The sequence below is a fragment of the Scheffersomyces xylosifermentans genome (genome assembly GCF_036884685.1).
Source record: "Scheffersomyces xylosifermentans strain CBS 12540 chromosome Unknown RJT20scaffold_7, whole genome shotgun sequence".
Lineage (NCBI taxonomy): Eukaryota > Fungi > Ascomycota > Pichiomycetes > Serinales > Debaryomycetaceae > Scheffersomyces > Scheffersomyces xylosifermentans.
In genome coordinates, this window is record NW_027042945.1 from 411,831 (window position 1) to 431,245 (window position 19,415).

The 19,415-nt window shown below is 40.8% G+C and overlaps 7 protein-coding genes across 7 annotated transcripts; 3 read left to right on the forward strand and 4 right to left on the reverse strand. All coding sequences in view use genetic code 12, as the record gives it.

Annotated features, from left to right (window-relative positions):
• The first annotated feature begins 489 nt into the window (after positions 1 to 489).
• On the forward strand, positions 490 to 1,550 carry RJT20DRAFT_130339 (MIND complex subunit). Its single transcript, XM_064917714.1, has one exon. It carries the CDS (start codon positions 619 to 621, stop codon positions 1,297 to 1,299), a length of 681 nt encoding a protein of 226 aa, XP_064772373.1. The 5' UTR covers positions 490 to 618; the 3' UTR covers positions 1,300 to 1,550.
• A 1,339-nt stretch (positions 1,551 to 2,889) lies between these two features.
• On the forward strand, positions 2,890 to 7,704 carry IQG1 (Iqg1p; the record flags this gene model as incomplete). Its single annotated transcript, XM_064921781.1, has 1 exon — positions 2,890 to 7,704. The coding sequence occupies one exon, from the start codon at positions 2,890 to 2,892 to the stop codon at positions 7,702 to 7,704; it is 4,815 nt and encodes a 1,604-aa protein (XP_064772374.1).
• Positions 7,705 to 7,755: 51 nt separating this feature from the next.
• On the reverse strand, positions 7,756 to 10,117 carry CRN1 (Crn1p). The gene is made up of 2 exons (XM_064920790.1): positions 10,022 to 10,117; positions 7,756 to 9,788 (listed from the first exon to the last, which is right to left on the reverse strand). Exons 1-2 carry the CDS (start codon positions 10,024 to 10,026, stop codon positions 7,808 to 7,810), a joined length of 1,986 nt encoding a protein of 661 aa, XP_064772375.1. The 5' UTR covers positions 10,027 to 10,117; the 3' UTR covers positions 7,756 to 7,807.
• Positions 10,118 to 11,482: 1,365 nt separating this feature from the next.
• RJT20DRAFT_130343 (uncharacterized protein) lies at positions 11,483 to 12,240 on the forward strand. The gene has a single exon (XM_064917715.1). It carries the CDS (start codon positions 11,737 to 11,739, stop codon positions 12,088 to 12,090), a length of 354 nt encoding a protein of 117 aa, XP_064772376.1. The 5' UTR covers positions 11,483 to 11,736; the 3' UTR covers positions 12,091 to 12,240.
• A 205-nt stretch (positions 12,241 to 12,445) lies between these two features.
• On the reverse strand, positions 12,446 to 14,780 carry PRT1 (translation initiation factor eIF3 subunit b). The gene has a single exon (XM_064917716.1). It carries the CDS (start codon positions 14,716 to 14,718, stop codon positions 12,574 to 12,576), a length of 2,145 nt encoding a protein of 714 aa, XP_064772377.1. The 5' UTR covers positions 14,719 to 14,780; the 3' UTR covers positions 12,446 to 12,573.
• Positions 14,781 to 16,509: 1,729 nt separating this feature from the next.
• RJT20DRAFT_130346 (SDR family oxidoreductase) lies at positions 16,510 to 17,460 on the reverse strand (the record flags this gene model as incomplete). The annotated part of the gene is made up of 1 exon (XM_064917717.1): positions 16,510 to 17,460. Exon 1 carries the CDS (start codon positions 17,268 to 17,270, stop codon positions 16,512 to 16,514), a length of 759 nt encoding a protein of 252 aa, XP_064772378.1. The 5' UTR covers positions 17,271 to 17,460.
• A 559-nt stretch (positions 17,461 to 18,019) lies between these two features.
• Positions 18,020 to 19,261, reverse strand: RJT20DRAFT_148256 (SDR family oxidoreductase). Its single transcript, XM_064918970.1, has one exon. The coding sequence runs from the start codon at positions 18,786 to 18,788 to the stop codon at positions 18,030 to 18,032; it is 759 nt and encodes a 252-aa protein (XP_064772379.1). The 5' UTR covers positions 18,789 to 19,261; the 3' UTR covers positions 18,020 to 18,029.
• Between the last annotated feature and the right edge of the window lie 154 nt (positions 19,262 to 19,415).

Below are 19,415 nucleotides of genomic sequence, written 5' to 3' on the forward strand. Positions count from 1 at the left end.
AGGCAATCGAAAAAAAAATGTACTCTTCTATATACTTCAATATCACTCCATTTTGCAAAGCTCTTTGAATAGAGCTTCTTCAGTAGCCATCTTCAGAATTGTAAATCTTCACCTAGATAATCATTTCTTAAGCTACAGTTAATTTCTCTAATGTACTGACCTATCCTTAACTATATACCACTTCCATAAGCCTGGGATAACCATTGATCCGTTCATGGACACCACTGACACCACTGCCACGACTGAACTCCTCACACATAAACCACTTTTTTTACATTGCCTGGATGAACGCAAAGAATAATATAACATAAATATCCTTCTCACAGCTTATCCATATCCATAACCATTACCTCCAACACCTAAACCACGCACCATATGCAACCGGACTGCATACCCTACCCTCCTAGTGCATTGTGCATGCGCTCATCTTCAAAATACCGCGACATTTTTCCGACTTCTCCAAATAGCCAGAATCACTAAGAAAGTAAACAAAAGACACGGTAAGAGTCTTAGTTAGAACACCCAAGGGAACAAGTAACGAAGTAACGAAAGATCTCGGTGAAAGTTCCGGTGCTTGCTGTTTGTACCGACAAAAATCTCGAAAAAAACCCTCGAGAAATGAATAATAACAGCGACTATGAGAGAATAAAGCTATCAAAACAAGAACTCAAGTACATCTATACCCAGATTCTAAATGAAACCACCGAGAAATTGAATCTCCACCTTCCTGCTTCGAATGGAGACCCATTGAAGAGCAAGGTGGCGACTGTTTTGGACGAGTTCCTTTTGGGAGCATTCGATTTGGCCAAGTCTGCGTTTGTTATTGATGGAATCGATATGGGAGCCGATGAGCATGCCGAAACACCCATAAATGATATACTATCGCCACAGACAAGAGAAGTCGTGGAACCGTTTGATTCGGGAGTGAATAAACGACTCCGTGATGTGTTGCTAAATGTAGAGCAGGAAACCGTGCAATTGACTAAATTAAGGCGAGAATTGCCGGTACGAGCCAAACAAGCGTATTTGGATCTTGTTTCTAGAACTGATAAGGAAGTGTCTACGATACTAGAAGAGCTTGAACGTCTTGCCAACGCGGAGCAAGGCCAGGAAGATGAAGACACAGAGAAAGCGATAGCCAATATTGAAGACATATCACAAGACTACGAGAGCCATATCCTCATCCTTAACGAATTAAAACGAACTATACCTGTTCGTCGAGCGGAATTGGATAGTATCAACGAGACTATTCAGTTTCTTGAGAAAGCTTATAACCATCAGCAAAAGGAGTTAAATTGATAAGATAATGATTGTTGGTGTATATCCAGAAGCATGCTAAAGATCTTGTTGAGCTTTCTACACTCGATGAATTCTACTGTACTCTCGAATTGATATGTCCAAGGACAAGCCATTCAGGAGACAAAACGGTTCTACACATTGACGGATACCCCCACTACTAAGAGGATCTCTGTCCTCCCATAATGATAGATGCATTGTGAACTATACTATAGTCAACACGACCTTCACTTCTACTTTGTATAATAATGATATTAATTGCTATTTATTGAACTGTAGTTAGTTAAATCTTACTTCTTGTTGGATTTAATTGTTTATTCTCATTGCTGATCTTTCTAGAAGGGGTAGATATATATCCATTAGAAGAAGCTAAAGGTCCAATATGATAAGATACTTTCAAAAGTAAAGATAAGAGGAACTTACAGGGTACCTGTCACAGCTCAACTAACTTCTTCTTCAACAACACTCTGCCATTGAAACCGAGAAAGCGACAAATTCCATGGTGGTTTTCCTATTATTTCACCATTGCAACTGCTCAATGATACGAAGAGGGAAGGGCAACATAATGTTGATTTTTCAACCCATTCGTATCACCAATTGAACTGCTCAAAATTGCCAAGACAACCTCGAGGAATCTCCACCCAAATCCTGGATTTGAAGCCTACAAAGCTTGAGTCAAATACCCATCCCAGACACACGATAAGAATCACAATAAGAATCAAAACAATAGCCCTATGACTATTCCATTTGCAACCATAACACCAACACTATACTATATTTCTGCTGGTATGGATGCATCAATTAGGAAATAATATATTCATATTACATAGCCGTACATAGTATTACATAGCGCCTTTTCAATAATACTGATTATATTATTGATAATACTGTCAATCGTACTGGCATTTTCTGTCCGTATGATCAACCCCCCAAAATAATACAAAATAATACTGAACAAAACCTACACAATGAAACCATAAATGATAAGAAAATATAAAATAAACACAACAGCTGCTTCAGACACGAACCATAAACACGACTGAGTTTTTGTCAGAGTTTTGTCATCAAGGAAACGAAATCAAAGCAAACGAGTCTGCCGCGTAAAAATGCAACTTACCGAAGTCTTCACTTATGAAACCATGTATTAACTGAAGTCTCAATATATCTTCTTCTTAGTCTTCCTCTCAGCCTCCGCCTCCTCCTCCTCTGCCTTTTACACCATATTTACTCCCCCCTGATCGCTTCATATACCCCCACCCCCAGCTCTCTTCCTTCGCCTCCCTTTTGCAGTAAATGACCGCATCCGATCCTTCTTAAATTGGATGCGTTTGTATGTTGTCAGTGCGTTATTTTTTGTTGACATTCCTGCCGCATTAGGAAATACTGTTGCATATTCATATTCTCACTATTAGCGAATGCCAAAAAAGCCAGTGAAACGAGATCGTGAAGAGTCAACCAATTGGCCGGTGATGGGTTTGGAATAGCTAGTTCTTTTTCGTTGGATGTGCTTCTTCTTCAACTAGTGATATCCATACAACAAAAGAAACCCAAAAATCTCCCTTCCATTGCCATATCTCATCGTTCGCTACCATCATGGCCTCGCCTACCAGAAACAATGTGGCTGCGAGATACTTGGAAGTGATCCATGATGGGGATGGCCAACTCACCCCCGTCAGATTACCACTTCAACCAACATTGAGTCACAACAGCTACTCAGTGAACAGAAAAGAATCGGATTTGGATGTGCTTGCTAAGGAATTGAATGTCACTCCCTCGTCTCTCAGTCCCACGAAGACTGCGTTGTTGAGAACCAGGTTTGAATCACCTTCGGCAACAGTATTGTCATTCAAAACCCCAAGAAACAAGACCTCATCTAATAACAGTAGCAAGAATAGCTCGCCTATTAAGAGAAATAACTTTGATATCAACTCTGGTACTCCTAAGAAAAACGTCTTTGACGCCAAACCAAACTTGGCCATCCAAGACTCCGATGAACAACCTAGCTGGGCTAACAAAAACTACTCAGAGAATTTGAACAGGTCTCCAGCTTCAAGGTTGTCTCCTTTGAAACAACAAATGGAGACTCCTTCCAGAACTCAGCCTCGTCCGTTCTTGTCTTCCCCAAGCAATAGCACTTCAAAGGACTCACCAGGATACGAATATCTTTGTCGTATCCAAGCCATAAAGAACTGGCTTCAGCAAGTATTACAAGAGCAAATCTCCCAGCAGCCTGTGGAGTTGATTTCTTACATAAGAAACGGTATCTTGCTAGCCAAGTTAGCCAACGTTATCTTGCCCACTAAAAGAAAAGTCTTCACAAACGATTCCAAACTAGAATTCAGACATACTGAAAACATCAACAGGTTCTTTCACTTGCTCGATTTTATGAATGTCCCTGACTTATTCACTTTCGAATTGACAGACTTGTATGATGCTAAGAACGTACCGAAGGTATGGTTCTGTTTGCATGCCTTGAGTTACTTAATGAACAAATCTGACCAAAGATACCCCAAGATCGAAAATTTGGTGGACAGAATTGAATTCACCGAGGACGACATCAGATCTGCCAATAGAGCATTGGTGGGAGCAGGTTTGCCCAACTTCTCTAGTGCTGATAATGGTGAAGATACCAGTGCCGGCGAAAATAGCTATATGAACAAAGTAGCAGCTGAGTCTCCAATCAAATTAAACATTGTTGAATTACCAGCTCCACCACCACCAACACCACCACCATCTCAAGAACCAATTGTTCAATCACAACCTAATCCTTTTCAAGAGGAGCCTTCGGCGACTCCCACCATTACTCGTTTCCAGGAAGAATTGACTAGAAAGGTATCTCCAGTGATTGTAACCAGTCCTGTTTTGACTTCTCTGGAGTGCAAACGTCTGGATTATTATACCCCAGAGCTTGAAAGTAATATCGTCAACATAATCAAACTTCAATCGTTGGCCAGAGGTGCCAATTTCCGTTACAGCATGTTTGTCGATAAGATCATGCTTAAATCGTACTCTGACGAGTTGACTCACTTCTTCTCGATCATTAGAGGTAATGCTTCCAGAAGAAAGACAGTCCATAGACACCGTGGTGATCTCTTGGTATACAAGGATGAAATAGTCGAGCTTCAGTCCATGATAAGAAGAAAATTGCTTAACCAATCCAAGCCCGATATTAACAACACCTCTCAAGGTTTCTGTGATTTCCAAAGCGTTATTCGTGGTGTCTTAGAGAGAAGAAGGTTAAGAACCATAATCAAGCAGTTGGATAGACAACACCACTCTGTCACTCTACTCCAAGCAAAGATTAGAATGAACTCAATTCACAAGAAGGCCCTGATTGTCATGAAATACCGATCTCTCGTAGAGCCCTCGATTGTGGAATTACAGTCCATTAGTCGTCGTCGATTACAAGAAAGACGTGCTTCTACAAAGCTCATAGACGAAGATTCCATTGTGGAGTTACAGACGTTAATTCGGGCCCGTAATGTTAAAAGAAGAATCCAGAGAGTCCGTAGTACCGTCAAGTCTCTGATGAATGAGTTAGTTGAATTCCAGAGTATTGCAAGAGGTGGCTTGTCAAGAAGTCGTTTGTGCAATAATGTCTTAATCACTTTATTGTATGAAGATATCGTGTTAAATGAGTTGTATGCCAAAGTCAGAGGTAATAACGTAAGAAAGGAAATAGCTGCAAAAAAGAAGGCTCTTAAGAGAGCAGAGAAGTCTTCTATAATTCCACTCCAGTCCGCATTCAGAGGTATCTATTGTAGATTTGAGAGAGAAATCACTCTTGATGACATCTACTGTGAAGTAGACAACGTCATTCAATTGCAAGCTGTGATAAGAGGAAGAAGAATAAGACAGGAAACGAACAACGTAGAGCTTTACTACCAGAAGAACGTGCAAAAGGTTATTAAAGCCCAGTCTATTCTTAGGAGGAACTTGGCTCAAAAGGCTTACAAGACTTTGTTGAATAAAAAGAACCCTCCATTGTCTGTTATCAGACGCTTTGCATACTTACTCTCGGATAATGATTCAGACTACCTGGAAGAACTTGAGTTATCCGAAGCCAAGGATAAGATCATAGAAAAGTCCAAGCATAATGAAGAATTGGAGAATCAGATCGAAAACTTGGACATCAAATTGAGTCTCTTGGATAAGAACAAGATCACAGTAGAAGAATTCGTGAAACATAAGAACAAGTATAAGACATACAAGCCAATGAACAGTTCCAATGGAAATGTCACGGCGAAATACTTGGACAGTTTGAACAAGTCCTCCAGAGAAAGAATCGAGTTGTACCAATCGTTGTTCTATTTCTTACAAACAAAGCCAATCTATTTCGTTAGACTTTATAAGATGTTATCAACTGGCAAATCTAACTCTAAGTTCCTCGATGATTTGCAGACCTTTATTGTCCTGTTATTCCCAGTAAAGGATTCATCCATTACACATCACTCTAGAGAAGAATACTTCTTCATGAAGCTTATCTTCGGTTTAATGCAAAATGATATCGAGAATAACTCTCGTACCATCAGTGACTTGACAAAGACCCAATCCAGCTACTGGATTGAATACTTCTTACATTTCAATAACCATACCTTCCAAAGACAACACTTGAAGCAAATGGTGGGAAATTTTGTCAGTAGCATCTTTGAAAATGACGAACTTGACTTCGAGTCTGACCCATCAGAGATATATGAAGCCATTGTCGAACAAGAACACAAGGTCAACGGGTTCAGCGACAGACCAAGAGGTATTTCTCCACAACAAGCTATCAAAGAAGAAGATGTGTCCAGTACATTTGTAGCCAACTTAATGAGTTTGAGGGAAGTTGCTACTGACTTCATGAACTTGTTGGAAGTATCCGTCGATGCTGTTCCTCTCCATGTCAAATTGATATGTAAGAATGCTTACAAACTTTCTCAGCTTCAGTTCCCAGAGAAGACCGATCAACAGCACCTATCTGTAGCAGGTGTTGTGTTCATAAAACACTACGTTGCTGCTATTCTTCAATACCCTGAAAACTTTGGTTATAACTCCAAAGACTACCATGTCAACAAATCTAGAAACAATCTCAAGCATTTGAGTAGAGTCATGTTACAGGTTTTCTCCATGAAACCTTTCAGTGACAGCTTCTTGAAACCATTGAACGACTTCATAAGCTCCTCCAGTGAAATGGCAAGGAACCTTATCCTAGCACTCATTGATGTTAAGGATTTGGATTACGAATACGAATTGGATGACTATGATGACATTGTCAACCATGAAAGGCCGAAATTAACAATGAACGTCAGCAACATGATCCTGTTGGAGAAGATCGTTAGTCAGAACATTGATGTGATGGCCCCTACTTCAGATGATCAATTGTACAAGGTAACTTCCCAATTGGATAATGTGATCAATTCAGCAGATGATTTCGTTACATTGACGGAACTTGGATTCATAACTTTGAACTTGAATCCAACAACGAAGGAAGACTCATTGGCTGACTCCAAGTACAAGTCCTTATTCACACAAGCAAAGAGATGTTTGCTATACATTATCAGAATCCAAGAAGGTGATGGTTTGTTGGAGTTATTAATCTCTGGTATCAAGCCAGCGGACGAAATCAAATTCAAGGAAATCGTTGCAGCTGAAAGAAAGGATGTAGAAGAATCATCTGCCAATGCCAAGAAGAAGCCATACTACAGAACATCGTTAGGAGACTTGACTGCCTTATCATATCATGACTTGAAGAAGATGGCACTTGAGATTATCTTGAAGTTGGAACTTCAAGCTCAATTGACAAGAAAGAATTCCTTCCAGGAACTCTTGAATCAGATAGCTGTTGATATCAAGACTAAGGATACTCAAAGAGTTTCTCGTAAGCAGCAATTGGAGATAGCAAGTAAGACTCTATCCAAGTTGAATGAAAAGGAAATGTTCTTGAAGAAACAATTATCTGATTATAATAAGCACATTGAATCAATTCTTTCTGAGTTACAACTGAAGCCAAAGGATAGAAAGATCTTCAATATAATACCGGTCTTCAGTAAGCAATACTTCTATCATCGTGAATTGAGAAAGAACAACAGACTTCCTCAGTTTGGCTCATACAAATACTCAGCAAGAAAGTTGATGGAGCAAAATATCATCAAGGACTTCGGTGGTCTTGTGAACAGGGCTTCTTCTTCTTCTTCCCGATTGGACTTCATGTTCAGCTGTCATCAAGCTGGTAAGTTTGTCATTGAGGCTGCCAACGGGTCAGTGACGATCCCAGGTGCCCTTAGTACTATTTCATTGGATGATTTGTTGAATTACCAATACGAAAACAAACAGACAATAGAGACTTTCGATGGAATGGTCACCTTCGACACCAACAATTTGACAGGATTCATTTTCAGAAAGTTCTACGATACAAAGAAGGATTGATCTTAAAGCTTTGATTTAGAGTCTTAGAATTGAAAGTAATACACAAAAAAGAAATATAGTACTTTGAGCGTAGCAATAATAACATTGTTGGAATAGAAATCCATCACTTCTTTAATAATTCATCAATCTTCTTTTCTAAGGCTGACAATCTTTCGTCCTTCTCTAAACTAGCTTGTGTCAACTTAAGGATGTGAGACTCGAGGTTTTCAACGATTCCGTGTAACTTCTCGACAGTTCCCTTTAATGTTGGAGCACCAGCAGATGCAGTAGATCTTGGGGTAGATGGAGTAGGAATTGGAGATGCTGCCTTAGCCAGACCGTAATCGGATTTGATCGAGGATACTTCAGAGTTAGTAGCAGACTTGTCTTCTTGCTTTGTTTCTGGTACTTCAGGTTCAGACTTCGTTTCAATCTTGGCTACTTCCTTTGGCTCTATTTCGACTGCCTTCGTTTCAGCCTTTGGAAGAGAAACTGGTTCAGTCTTAGGTTCTTCTTTGACCTTCTCCACTACTGGTTCCTTGGTTTCCTCTACAATCTCCTTGGACTTGCTGAGGGATTCTGCGTCAGCCTTTTCAACTTGTTCCCATTCATCCTTATCATCGCTTGCTGGTGGAGCCTCTTCCTCATCGTCGGATTGGTCGGCAACCTTGTTCAAAAGGTTGTTAACGTCATCAGATGATTTTAATAATTCGTCTACGTTCTTGGTAGCTGGTGTGGACTCTTTTACAAAGGTTTCCTTTGGTTTGGCTGCTTCTTCCTTCTTCTTTTCCTCAAGCTTGACCTTCTCTTCTTCTTCCTTCTTTTCGGCTTCCTCCTTGGCGGCAGAGACTACTGTCACGGATGGAGACTCTCTGATTGTTGGTTCTGAACCTTCGTAAAGAGCTTCCATACTCATTAATAATGGACCGTTGGCATCCTTTCCTCCAAACCATTCTTGGGCCGTAAGAGCAGGTTTGTCAGATGGGCAGTCTGGATAGATGTCCTCTTGGAATAATTCTGATCTTCTTGGAACAATGAAAGAGATTGGCTCGATGGCATGGTCGTTGACAGTCTTGAAAGACTTTAAAACTTCGTTTTCTTTGACGTTTACAGCAGACTTTGGAGCCACAGCAAAGCCTCTTTGTGGGTCAGTGGAAGCGTATTGCGATAATTCATGTAAATAGTCGTTTTCATATTCGTAGTAACGAATGTTACCGTCACCCTTACCAGCAAGGAACAACATGTTCGTAGATTCATCATAAATTGGAATCAAGACACCAGAAGAGGCGTCAATGACCAAGAAACCATCAATTGGACCCTTTTCGATATTGTTTATATCCCAAACTCCGACTTGTCTGTCGGACAATCTGGAAAATCCGGTTGTGAGGATTCTATCGGTGTTACCTAACCAGACAACTCTCGATGGTTTGGCACCGGTGTGTCCAGCACCCTCCGAGACGATTTTACCTGATCTAATGTCCCAGATTCTCAATTTCTTGTCTCTCGAGGTGGTAGCCAACAAGGAACCGTTGTAGTTGAAGGCAAAGGAGGTGACAAGGTCCTTGTGTTGCAAGGTAATTTCGGCCTTTCCAGTCTCTAAGTTCCAGATTTTGACGGAATAGTCCAAAGAAGAGGAAGCAAGTACGTTTTCAGCCGCTGGGTGAAATTCCACCAAACCCACCTTTCTTGTGTGTCCTGATAACACCTTAATTGGCTCTGTGACGTCTTTAATGTTTTCTTCCTCGTCAACATACTTGTGGAAGGAATAGTCCTCTGGGATCTCCCAAAGCAAGATTTTACCATCGTCGGAACAACTGACGATTTGGCGCTTGTTAAAGGGGTTGAATGCCGTGTCCAAGACTGGTCCTTTGTGACCTCTGAATAAAGGGACGGTATCGGGAGCCTTGCCGACCTCATTTACCGGAATCACGGCGAAAGCTCCACCTCCGGAAGCATCCCAATTGACCGCCAAGAACTGACCGTTGCTCTGGATGATATTGGAATCCCAGGCGTTCTTGGTGATCTTCAAGTTCTCGTAACACAATTCTCTTTTGGCGGCTTGTCCGAAGACATGACGGTACTTCGAAGCTCTGACGAATTTCCCGCTGGATTTTGATGTTAGTGTGTTCTTTTGAATTCGGGAAGTGTTTCAATCGGCTTCTGGTAGTGGCTAGACCCTCTCCTACGGCTCATTTCGCCCATTTTCTACCCCTTTTCTCCGTATCTCTACACCACCACAGCGTTTGCAACACATCACCATAAGAATGACAGATATAGAAGGCATTATACCCGATTCATTTCGCCCAATTGCCGGTTTTTCTCCCTGAAAATTACATACCTCATTTCTCTCTGCGTTTCTATACTCAATGACCCTTTTCTTCAAGCAATAACACTCCGTTTTTGCTCCTAAACACTGAGTCTAAGGAATAATTCCATGTCATTAACCCTTCTTTTGGAACTCCATTTTTTTGTTTTTTCGTCGGCTTTGGTGTGTGGGGGTGCTTTCTGCAGGAGTGAGATTTATTTCGGTGGTTAGAGAGGGAAATTGGTAGGGACACGATGTTGAAGGAATGAAAGAATGGGAAGTGGTTTATTTATGGTGGGTAAGGCGTGGTAAGTGAATGGATCTGAGAATTGGGTTTTGGAGGAAAGGTAACAGCAGAGCAGAGCATAAGCCAACGACGGGGGAACTTTTTTGGAGAAACTCCCTCTTTTCAATCTCCCTTTACCTCGCCATACTCATCGCCAGAAAGAGAACCTTCCGTTGCACAGTGCTGGACAAGATACCTGATGTACAGTTACGTTCACGGTGTAAAATAATGACATCGCTGCAGGAGGGTGCACATTTGATTATGCACCGATGTCTGAAAATAAAGGAAAATAGAGTTTCGGGACAGAAATGAGATTCTGAGTGAATTTGCGATTATTGCGGTTATTGCGATTTTTGCAGTCTTATGGTGGTGGAATGGGCACATTGTAGAGGGCAGGAAGAAGGTAGCAAATTGGCTGTTTTGGAAGTGTAAGACACCAGGGGCTATTATCCTGGAAATGAGAAGATCCCGCGATTCTTAAGTAGCTTCAAAGATAGTTGCCAAGTAATGTGGTGTTGCGTCCATGGCGAAAGATCTAGCAGAATGCGATCGTCTATTTGGAAGGAATTGGACATGGGACTGATACTGGCTTAGAAGAAAGTGTGGGGGAAGTATTGGAATTTGCGTTGAATGAAAAAAGGGAAGGTATTGACATATTCAGCATTGTTTTGGGTGGAATTGTACTTTGGAGTGAAATGTTTTATAAGTTATAGAAAAAATTTGACAATTTTTTTCAAATTTTCTATTCCATAGAAAATCAATATAAATGTATGATTGTCTAGAAATGGATTAAAAGGCTCACAGGACAATGAAGTGCCGGGTTTACCATCCAGTAACGACGCTAAGTAGCGACGTTAGCACAACACAAAAGGATACCCTAGTTGACGAGAATGGAGTAATGATACATACCATTCCTTGCCCTCTCCGTATAGGTCTACATCCACCCCCACACACTTCCTTCTCTACTGACCATATATACAAAAAAACCACAATTCTTGGTACCCTTACAACCACTTTCCTGTCGATCTATATACCCAACCTTATTGGGACTACCAATCCTCTTCTTCGTCTTCTTTTTTGTCTTCTTCTTCTTTCTTCGTTAACGCACCCCACACCACCAAATAACCAGTATTATCCATTACCAAATTCTACCCATTTAAAGGATATCAAACCCCACTCTTTTTCACCTCCTCTGATTTCTGTTCCCACCCCAACTACCCACCCACCATCCAACCACCATCAACCACCATTGTACCCACCTCCCAACTCACCAACCACAACTCCACCCACCAACCCACCTTTTCCCCATAGCTGCAAGATATCACCAGTAATAATCCGGACTGCACACGACCCTCTCTCATACTGAAAAATTATAGCGACTGTTACCAATGAAGAATTGGTGATTATTCATCAGTCTTTCTCGATATTAACAGGACAACACCGCAATTTCTCATAGTTAGTCATGTTCAGAGGCATCACAAGTAGACTGGCACGCGCCGTAGTAGGCAAAAACTGGGGTTCTCCCTCATCTATACAACCAATAACAGCCCATGCCGTGCGATTCTACTCCAATGATGTCCCTCCAATGGACGATTACGAGAACAAGATCTATAATATCTTGAAGGAGGAGTTCGAACCAAAGGCATTGCTGGTAAAAGACGTGTCCGGCGGGTGCGGTTCCATGTTTGCTATTCTGGTAGAAAGCGAGAAATTCAAGGGAAAGCCTATGATCAAGCAGCATAGACTTGTCAATGAGTTGTTGAAGGATGAGATTAAGCAATGGCATGGGTTACAGCTTCAAACGAAAGCTGTATAATTATGATTATATGTATATTTATAGATATGTCTATCTATATATACCAAGACTCTCACTGTTCCGGGAGCAGGAAAGTCCCATTTGTAAATAGTTTTCATTAGTTGACTTTAGGAGATCTGAAGAATACAAGCCATTAAGACATTATACTCAAGTCATAAGTTCCATTCAGATGTAGAAATATCATATTTCCAACATTAGGAAGCAACTGGGACAATCGGGATAACGATCTTCGCCAGCATCCTAGGAACCTAGTTCTTTTTGCTTGTAACAATTCTGAATCCAAAATGAAACTTTCAAATAAGGATGCAAACGATGCACATTTATGACCATACTGATGAACTTCTCATCAAGATACGAATCAACCTTCACAAACCTTCAGAACTCCTACTCCTCTCTATTCTACATCTCTATTTTACATCATTCTACATCATCCACTTATTCCTCACTGTATCTAATATATATATTAAATTATCTATAATACATCTACTCGATGATCTCTTCCTTCTCTTCAATGATCTCCTCCTTGATCTCCTCGATAACTTGATCTTGCACAGCCTTGGCTTGTACGGTCTTTCCAGCGTACTTAGCTCTGTATGCTCTCCAGGCTTCCAAGGATTCTCTACGGGCCAAGATGATTTCTCTGAGAGCAGCATCGGCCTCCATGGCATCGGTCTCTTCGAATTGGGCACTGTATTCACGCAAGTTGGCTCTGACCTTCTTTCTGTCAGCAGCATTCAACAAAGATTGTGGTCTTGGTCTCCAAATGAACTCTCTGAATTGGTCAACTAACTCGTCTCTCAACAAGTTACCGGTGAATTCATATAATCTGTAACCGTTTTCAATGGTATGCAACCAAGAAGACGACCAACCAGTGACAAAACGTCCAGATGGATCCCATGCCAAGTTGGTCATACCTGAGTATTTGTCGGTCTTCAACAACTTAGGGTTAGCTGGAAGGCCCTTGTTCTTGTCATCATCAAAAGACACATCGAAGAACTCAAGCTCACCAGAGGATCTGGAAATAGTGGCAATAACGACGTATCTACCCTTTGGCGACCAGAAGATAGTGTTAGAGTGCTTGTTTGGAATGTCCTTGTAAGACTTGTAGACAGAAGTAAGATCCTTACCCTTGTTACCACTGGATTCAGAAGCATAGAAAGAAATGGTGTTCTTTGGAATAGCTGGGTTAAGGTTACCATCGTCCAATCTGGAGATGGTGATGAAACGCTCAGATCTTGGTTCCCAAGCGAAGTTGACAACAACCTCCTTCAACTCAACCTTCTCGACTGGGATATCCTTTTCAGTGGTCTTGAAGAATTCCAAGTTGGTGAAGAGAGTCTTACCGGACTTGGTGTGACGGTCGACCTTCACACACAAGAGCTTACCTTCGGATTGCCAGTGCATCTTACAGTCACTGACTTGGAACAAGTTAACAGTTCTGAGTACTTGTCTCGATGGAATTTGCATGACAGCGACTCTGGCAGTCTGGTTAGATCTTTCTGGAGTCCAGTACGACAAGAGGTGGTCACCTCCGACAACCTTAGAGTTGGCAAGCTTGACAGCAGCTGGCGCCCACTCAAAGTCAACGATGTCATCGATCTTAACGAGCTTCTTGTCCAACAATTGGAAAGATGGGGTTTCGTAGATGGCTAAAGCACCTGGACCTTGACGGGCACAGTACTTGTCATCGTGAGACCATTTGACCAAAGGCCAAGGCATGTCCTTTTGGCCTTCTAAGTGTGGTGGCAATGCAAAGGTTCTGGCTGGTTCTCCGGTGGTCAAGTCCCAGATGACCAACTTGTGGCCTTCACTTTCTGGACCGAATGGGAAAACGGCTCTTTCAGCAGCAGAGTCTGGAACAGTGATAGCGACTGGAGACAAAGTCACCATGTACTTCTCGCTTGGCGAGAAGTCGATCAAACGCACCTGATTGTGAATGAACTTTCCAATGCTCTTGAACCCGTCACCACCCCAGGATTGCACACCTTGAGGGTGAATGGAGAACAAGTATGTACCCTTTGGCGAGAACTTAGCATACTTCGAGGTGAAGGCCTTTCTAGGTTCAAAGACCGGCTCAGCGTCGTTCTTCTTCTTGTTCCAGTAGACACCGAAAGTCTCAGAGAAGTGCAAACCGAATTGGTCTCTTCCAGCTGGGTCTTGTAACCAAGACTTCAAGTAACCATGGCTCTTGAATGGAGGAACTTCTGGTGCAGTGAATTCCGAAGGAACAGCACCTTCAACTCCGTATTTCTCGATATCAGTTAATCTGTTGACCAAAAGTCTGTGCTTCTGATCCAATTTCTTACCGTGAAGTTGTTTAATAGCGGCATCGGCCATCTCGGCGGTTTCGAATTGAACAAACAAGTATCCTTTAGACTTGCCGTCTTCAAGAGGCATGTAAATACCCTCGTCTCCCTCAACAACTTTACCAACGGTATTAAAGAGCTTCTTCAACACCTTAATGAGCACTGGAACCTTGGCTTCTGGCGCAATTGGCGCTCCGTCCACGACAACATAGTTGTCCAACCCGATGTCCACTTCGTACTTCTCTTCGAGATCAGAGAAGTCGATGTCATCCAAGTTGATCTGTTTCTCGAGTTCGAGATATTCTTTTTCGGATAACGACATTTTCGTGATGTTACCTACGTGAATATCTACTTTCTACAACAAAAATTGGTCAAATATACCGTGTTTGAAGGTTTATCAAGAAGAAGAATTCATGAAAAGTTGATTTTAACAACTGAAAAATTTTCAGGTCACGAGATAAGGTCGTGCGGTGGCGAGGTTTTATAGTGGTAGAAGAGGTATAATTTATATATATGGTAGGGGTGAAAAGGGTGAATTAGAAGTCGTGGAAGTGGTATTGGATGTGTTAAGGAGAGTAGAGAAAAGTTTTGATTTTGTTGTTTTTGATTTTGTTGTTGTTGTTCTTTTAATGTGTAGAAATTTAGAGGTGTGAGCGTATTTTTCATTAAATTAATATATTTATATATATCTACTGGTGATGAATGAGGCTAGAAATATTTTCTTTCTTACTTTATACAAAATTGATAAAATGGGAGTAATAGAAGTGGTACTAGATGTCTCTGAGAGGAGAGAAAAGTTCTGATTTGGTTGTTTTGGTTATTATTTTAATGTGTAAAAATTATGAGGTGTGAGCCTATTTAATTATATTAAATACTTGTGCTGTTGATGTTGTCTAGAAATATTTTCCTTCTACGCAATGCTGCTTTATACAAGAAGAGATTAACTGTGAGAAAATGACCCCTGGAAGATATAATGTCTTTCCAGGCATAACTTCAAAGAAATGTCTTTTGGGTTGTGCTTCTCCAAACTCTGTGTGTGTTGTTGTAAGTTGTTCTGAGATGTACGAAAAAGGAGAAAGATGACTGTTGTATCATTAAATGCGTAATTGTTAATGGCAATATTGATTTATGAAAATAATGTGCTGCATTCGCATCTCGTTTATTCTCTAAAAGAGATGACAATGGAGGAGTCATAATTATCGCCGTATATATCGACGATATGGGATAATTGAATAAAGAAATGCTCCGTTAAAAGGGTAAGACGCGTTGAAGTAAATTCCAGTGAACAATGGAATTAAAAAAGGATGCAAAAAAATGGATTTCCGGAGGTTGCAAATTTCTTAGTTGTAGTGGTTGTATTAGTGTAGTGGTGGTAATTGAAGTGGTGGTTGTGATGGTAATTGTCACGGTAATTGTAATGGTAATTGTAGTGCTGATTGTAGTTCGAGGGTGTTGTGATAGTGGTAAGAATCCTTGAAGTAAGTTTGATGGTTTAAGTATTGATTTTAGTTTTAGTTAATGAAGTAAATTGAAGAACTATTCATCCTCATAATGGAAGATCGGCCAGAACTCTGGTTTATATAGTTTTCAGCAGGGCATATTCTCATCTATTAAGGATATAACAAGCACAGATTCCCCCAAAATTCCGCATTGGGAGTAAACGGTTCTCTACCACCCTTAGATTTTCTACAAACCTTCTATTATTCTGCGTTTATTATAAGACCCGTCAATCTCGGAGGTTGCACATTCCAAACTTCGACATTTTCACTCAACCAGATATGGAAATCCGATCTTTCGCTCATAGATAAAATCCGCACTTATGTGTTGCATTTGGCTGCAAAATTACCCACAGGTGAGCTTAGCAGTAATCATTTGGTTTGTCTAATTGTGCAGTTTAGATCTCTTAAAATAAAGAGAACAACACTGCAGTGTTGTACGACATTGATCAGCTTTACTGCTTTCGTAGCCGCTCCAGTTTTACTTTCTACAGCAAAGGTGTGAAATTTTATGTATATTTATATGTAAACGGTTAACAAATGTGTAGGACAAACAATACTCCAACCTGGAAGATTCACCATCCACTGGCAAAAATAATAGCAAACAAAATATCACGCCCTAAAATCCAAGCTGAGTGCCATCATAGTTGTAAATAAGACCATTATTCTTGGGTCCTAAGGAGTTCACGAAGTCCTTTAACTTAGAAGCACTTTCTTGGGGAGTGATAATCATAGCTTCCAATGCCTTGATCACTTCTGGGGCTTTTTCTGCCATTTTATTTACAGCAACAACACCGCCTTCGGTAGATACAGCTCCAGGGTGTACTGCGACAACCTTAAATCCCTCTGGTTCATGTTCAAAGCTTAACTCTTTAACAGTGTAGTTAAGAGCTGCCTTGGATTGCCCGTAAGCACTTGCACTCAAAGGGAAGAACTGGGTGAATGTGCCAGCAATTGAAGTGATAAAAACAACATCTTTGGAAGTTCCCTTAACTAAATACTTGTGCAACTTTTGGAAGACAAGAATAGCACCCAAAACGTTAGTGCTGTAATGACTTTCCCACACCTTGGATGGAGTATCAACAATCTTGTCAAAGGAGTCAGCAATGGCTGCGTTGGAAATGAAAACATCAACACTGTCAGTAATTTTACTGAGTTGGGAATCAATTGTTTCAATTGAGTCCTCCTTGGATACATCTAACTGGATGATGTGCAAGTTCTTGTTGCGTGATGACAACTCTTTCAAAGCAGTTGCTTTAGAAGGGTCACGAGCTGTGGCAATAACGACGTTGTGACTGCTGTCGAGGAGGAACTGGTTAACAAGCTCGAATCCAATTCCACGGTTGGCTCCGGTGATAAAGTAAGTTTTAGAGGACATTGTTTTGCTGTTGCTGGTTTTTCAATTTTTATGAATTTGATGATAGCTTTTCAAATAAAGAATGTAGCCACCAGGGCATTGCTCCCTATTTAAATAATGTTCAGAAACTTGACACCAACTCAGCTCTGTGGCCCATACTGTGTACCACAATAAGCACAACAATAAGAAACATTAGAAATTTTACTTTCTTTCCAAGCGTTACTACCCTCCCTTCAGTGAAAGAATACTCCAATTTTGCAGCAATATTGCTCCACCATCATAACCAGAAGACACTAACCTGCCTATAATACACGGAATCGGCATGTAAGAAGCTCCGAGTTCCCAAGATTGTTGTATCATATGGTAGCGTAAAGCCGCCATTGGGAGGAGGAATTAAAGAAGAGCACTTTCATTTTAATTCCGTAACCTCAAACCCGCATTTCAGTAGAGAATGTGGATTAACATTATACACACCAGTGGAATTAATACGGACTTTATTAGAAAAGGTGGAATATTGATTACTATTCATTCTGCTAATGGCTAGAAGCACTGTAGATGTGTTATGGGGTAATTATAAAAACTGGGCAATGCTAAGACATAAACTTCTAATTTAGATTGCCCTTGAAATTCTTAAGATAAACATAGTGGAATGGAATTAAACAAAAGCTCATATTATAGCAATAAAAGTAGTAAAAATGTATTGTACTTTATGGTATATATTAATTTCTTATAATTTTATTACGTAGTCGAACTATCTTCAAACGAAGAATCCCCTATACACTAGAAAGCAAGCTCTGAACCGTCGTAGCTATAGAAGAGACCATTGTCCTTGGGTTGAAATCCGTCAAAAAGGGCCTTCAATTTCAATCCACTTTCCTCTGGGGTAATGATGAGGGATTCCAATGACTTGACTAGTTCAGGATCATCCTCCGACATCTTCTTTACGGCTTGGTTACCCATATCAGTTGAGACAGCACCAGGGTGTACTGCAACAACAGTGAACCCTTCTTGACCATGCTCAAAGCTCAATTCCTTGACAGTGTAGTTAAGGGCTGCTTTCGATTGCCCATAGGCACTTACACTTATTGGGAAGAATTGCGTAATAGAGGAAGCCAGGGTTGAAATGAAAATAGCCTGTTTAGCAGTACCCTTCACCAAATACTTGTATAACTTTTGAAAGACTAACACTGGACCCAAAGTGTTTGTATAGTAGTGGTCTTCCCATACCTTTTTAGGAATATCAATTACCTTTCCAAGAGCATCAGCAATTGCACCATTTGAAATAAAGACATCAACACTTGAAGTGATCTTGCTGAGTTGAGAATCAATACTCTCAATTGAAGTGTCACTGGTCACATCTAACTGGATGATATGCAAATTCTTATTGCTGGCAGCTAATTCTTTTAAAGCAGTTGCACCAGTGGGGTCACGAGCAGTGGCCACAACAACATTTTCAGGGTTTGCTAAAACGAATTGCTTGGTGATTTGAAATCCAATTCCACGGGTAGCCCCAGAGACGAAGTAGGTTTTTCCGGCCATTTTATTTGTAATTTAGATAGCACTAGAGAAGAAGTCATTAAACAATTACCTATAAAATGGGATGAGTCCCAGTATTTATATTGTTACCTGTGGAAACCGCAATTGCACGAATATTGCAATAACTTCAACGGGGGTGAATTGGTCTCGGTCTCTACTCTTGCTATTTGCAGCCAAAAAAATTATAAGTGGTACAACGTTGTGTCTAACCACGATGGTGAATCACCTCCGCAGTGCTGACTCACCATTCGGACTTGAACGCAGAGTTATTTGCTAACAATAAGTCCAGAGAGTGTACCATTGGCTCTAGACAGCTATTATCGATCAACTTATCTACCTATCACAGTGTCCCAGAAAGGAAATTAGCACCTGAAACCCGCATTCTGGTGACAATTAATGTGGGTGCCAAAATTGATTGCTTACAAAAGCATCACCTTATTCCGCTATATGGAAAAACCGAAACGCAATAGAGGTTTAAAACCGAGACAGTAACGGCTGTTTCTTGTGTTGTGTAACCAGATTACAGCTGCTGTATTGTGCCGAGATTTTGAATTTTGCCATTTCGCCTAATATTATTTTACATAGCATTGTACGGGGTATATTCTTTCCTTAACATTAACACCGAGCACA